Here is a 3,879-nt window from a genome sequence, read left to right on the forward strand (position 1 = left end):
TGAGAACTGCACAAAGTAGCACAGATCCTTTGTGCAGGTCTCTGTTTTGTCTGCTGCAAACCGTCTGCTGCGCCCTCCTCCAAGTCTCTGCAGCTCCCTTTCTGTCCCAGCTGATCTCTGCACCAGTGAAGGGGCTTCCCAGGGTGAGGGAACATTTCCTCTTTCACAGCTCCCTCCCAGGGGTGCAGGTCCTGTCCTGTTTTCTTCCTTTTTTTTTCTTTTATCCTATCTCATTATGTGGAGATCTTTCTTGCACTTCTGGATGTCTGAGATCTTCTGCTAGTGTTCAGTAGGTATTGTGTGAGGATTGTTCCACATGTAGATTTTTTTTTTAATTATATTTATTGATAAGTGGTAAGCCAAGGACTGACCCTGACACTAGTAACACCAAACTCAAAGTAGCTCTTGGTCAGAAAAGTGCAGTAGAGGGTGCATGAAAGTGACACCTTGTGGTCTCCTTAGTGGTCTGAGGTGATTTTTTTTCCAACTGCTAAACTGTATTATTAACTTCTAATAAAAATTAACTAGTCAAAATTTAAAACATTCTGATCAAAATGGGTCTGTACATGCCTTTCAAACCCCTGCTGGTCATAGTCAGGAGGGAACTGCTCGCTGCACATTGGGCACACCTTCCAGTGACTTTCAACATGTTCTTCAAATTTGCTCTGATCATAGTTGGGAGGGAACATTAATTCACAGAGTGGACATTTCTTCTGAACATCAAAGCTGGGATCAAAGCAAAAGCCTGTTCCGTGCCCACGTAAATGCTGACTTGGAGGATCAGGAGCAGGGGGCACGTTCTCGTCTTCTTTACTATCCTCAGGGTCTTCTAAACCATCAGGTCGACTTAGGTTTCGAGCAGGCTGGCTGCAGACAACATTATCTTCCAGTCCCCAAGAGGGTACTCTCACAGGTGGCCTTTGGATTTCATCTGGGTAAAAAGCACCATCTGCTCCATCTCTTGTTTCCTGTGTTGCATAAGGATTACCAAACTGCAGAACTGGTTGTGTATTTGGCACTGCAGGAACATGACCATTTTGCTCTGAGCTGGTGTTGAAACACTGTGAGATCTGCTGAGGACTCTGGGAATTCTGACCCTCCAATTTCCTTTCTGCTTGATTTTCTATACTCCTTTTAAGTTCCTTCTCCCTGGAGAGGTTTTCCAAATATGAAGTTAGACCATTTATCTCTTTTGTCCTTCTCTGCCAATTGAAGTTTGTAATTCTCTTCTACTTCAGCTAGTTCTAGTTTCACATTTTCAGCAATTTTCACTTGTTCTTTCCATTTCAGCTCCATTTTTGCAAGTTCATCAGCATATTTATTGCATTTTGTTTTCTCATCCTGCAAGAGTTGTTTACATTTATTATACTTTTCTGCAGCAATTTCTTTGGTCATTTCAGAGACTTGTCCCTTAGTTAGATTGTCAAAATCTACCTCAGCTGTAGAAGGTGGTGGCTTTACATCAAGAGTAGAAGCAGTAGTAGCTGGGTCTGTGTTTATTGAGGCATCATTCACTTTCTGCTGACTCCCAGTTTTCTTTGTGAAGACACTATTGTTATTAGCTGATTGGTCTGAAAGTTTGTTTATTTGTTTTTGGAGCCTCTGGCATTCCTTGAATTTTTCTTTATAGTGATCTGCTGCCATCTGAAGATGAAGTTTCAGATCTTCAACTTCTCTTCTCAGTTTGTGTTCCAGTGTATCAGTCTTTTCCTGGTCTTTTCTCACAGCACTTAGTTTAAGCTCTGCCACTGCATCAGCTAACTGCTTTTTCACTCTCTCATTTTCCAAGCGTGCAGTGTGCAGATCTGCCATCGTCTTATCCCGCACATTTACAGCATCGCTAAGTTCTTTAGCCAGAAAGACAGCTTCTTGCCGAGTTGCCTGAACCTGTTCCTCTGCTTTACGAAGTTGCTCCTTGAAGAAAACTGTATCTTCCTTAGTTGAGGTTGTAAGGAAGAAAGCCCTTTGTAGATTCTCCTTTTCAGCCAAACAGAACTGCAGTCTGCTAATCTCTTCTTTGAAATGAGTAATCATGTTTTCTTTGTTCCCATCTAAATTCTTTAAAGTCTGGACCTCTGACACAAGCTTGGTATTTTCTATTTCTGTATTCTTCAAATGTACCTTATAAAGTTCCTTCTCATCCTTTTCTGTCTTCAATTGACATTCAAGCTGTTCTCTTTCATATCGTGCCTTTCTGAGTTTGTCCTTTAAACTGTCTAATTCAGTTTCTTTTTCAATCGCTTTATGTGTGACTGACACAATATCTTCCTCAAGCTGGAGGGCTTTGGATGTAGCACCATTGTATCTCTTCTTAAATTCTTCATTTTCCATTTTTAAACTTTGTGAGACTTCAAAAAGAACCTTCTGCTCTGCTTGCAGTTGGTCACATCTTTCTTTCTCATGGTTAAGTTCTCTTTCCATTCTTCCAACTTGTTCTTGAAGTTGTGTTGTTTCTTTTTCCAGAACAGCAATTAACTTTAACAGTTCTTCTTTTTCTTTCATGGTTTTCTCAATTTTCAACTCAAGAAGGCCAGCTTTTGTGGTCAGCACCAACATGTCAGAATTTCCTTCATCTTCCATAGTAAGCAACTCTTCAACTGGAGAAGAAGCTCGAAACTGAAAAGGTGTACTTGCTCCACGAATTTCACCCTTATGGGTAACATAACAGAACTGATAAAATTCTCCATCATCATTTGGAAGGTAATATCCTTGAAATGCTAACACACAATTGACTGTTGATCCTTCTACATAATGTTCAGGCACAGGGGACCATAAAAACGTGTAATAATCACGAGCAGTACTCCATCCAACCTTGAATATACCAACCCAATCTTTTGGATGGGGATGGATATATGGAGTTAAGGTATAATGACATTCTAGGTGTGCATTAGGAAGATAGCTCTTGGCCACATTTTGAAAGATGACATGGGCAAAGTTGGAAGTCTGCAGTGGAACTTCTTGAAAGGATGTCATTGTGAATCGAGTGAGGAACTCCCGAGCAGAGGGGAATGTTAGAGAGGCTTCCGAGCCTGAGCCGCCATCAGCCGCCGAGCCTCTTCCGCCAACACAGTCTCCCTCTACCGACCTGCTACGCCTCCCCACAAGGCCAAAAGCCGGCGTTATGTCACTTCCGTCCACGGCCTGGCCCCTTCCGCCGCCGCCGCCGAGCTGCGTCAGTCTGGGCCAATCGCTGTAGATGTATTTTTGATGTATTCAGTATTTGCAGGACAAGGTGAACTCCACGTCCTTCTATTCCACCATCTTGATTCAATCTCTGTGTGATTTTTTTGCCCTTTTTCTTCTACTACAGGAAATCAAATGATCAGTGCCTGAAGAACACTGACTAGAGGCCCAAGGACACAGCATATATCAAGGTCATCACACAAACATCAGCCCCACAGCACCCCTAAAGCCCAGAACCTAAAGAAGCAAAAGAGGGGACAAACTGCCTTTAAAAGGACATTAGCCATGTATACTCCCTGCAAGAGTGTATCAGAGGGCTTGTTTCCACTGATATTGACAAGAGATGCTACAAAGGCAGTTTAAGTTTCCAATATAATGGGGAAAAAAACGTTACATTGGCATTGTAATGTATTTTCCCCGACCATCTCTTTGAGGTTGGGTGCCTCTTCATATGTAAAATGATCGTTTTTATTTCTTTTTCAGTGAAATTTAATTTCATAGGTTCCAAATATTTTTATTTGGTCACTTCTATTTTTTGTCTTGAGAGGCAATTCAAATATACTTTATATTTGTGGTGTCTTCTCCCACAGCATCCTTCCAAGCCAATTACTGTCCACACAGTCACTAAAAAATTTGTCAAGGAACTCGTTTTCACAGGTCATCCACCACTCAAGACACCTGATATGAGGGCCATCT

The 3,879-nt window shown here is 41.8% G+C and overlaps 1 protein-coding gene across 1 annotated transcript; it reads right to left on the reverse strand.

The window, feature by feature from the left end:
- Window positions 1-339: 339 nt before the first annotated feature.
- LOC118903789 (tax1-binding protein 1 homolog) lies at window positions 340-3,206 on the reverse strand. Its single transcript, XM_036869232.1, is given in 2 exon segments — window positions 340-1,193; window positions 1,195-3,206. Coding segments are annotated over 2 exon segments (2,448 nt in total). The 5' UTR covers window positions 2,974-3,206; the 3' UTR covers window positions 340-524.
- Between the last annotated feature and the right edge of the window lie 673 nt (window positions 3,207-3,879).

Source organism: Balaenoptera musculus, chromosome 11 (assembly GCF_009873245.2).
Source record: "Balaenoptera musculus isolate JJ_BM4_2016_0621 chromosome 11, mBalMus1.pri.v3, whole genome shotgun sequence".
Taxonomy (NCBI): Eukaryota; Metazoa; Chordata; class Mammalia; order Artiodactyla; family Balaenopteridae; genus Balaenoptera; species Balaenoptera musculus.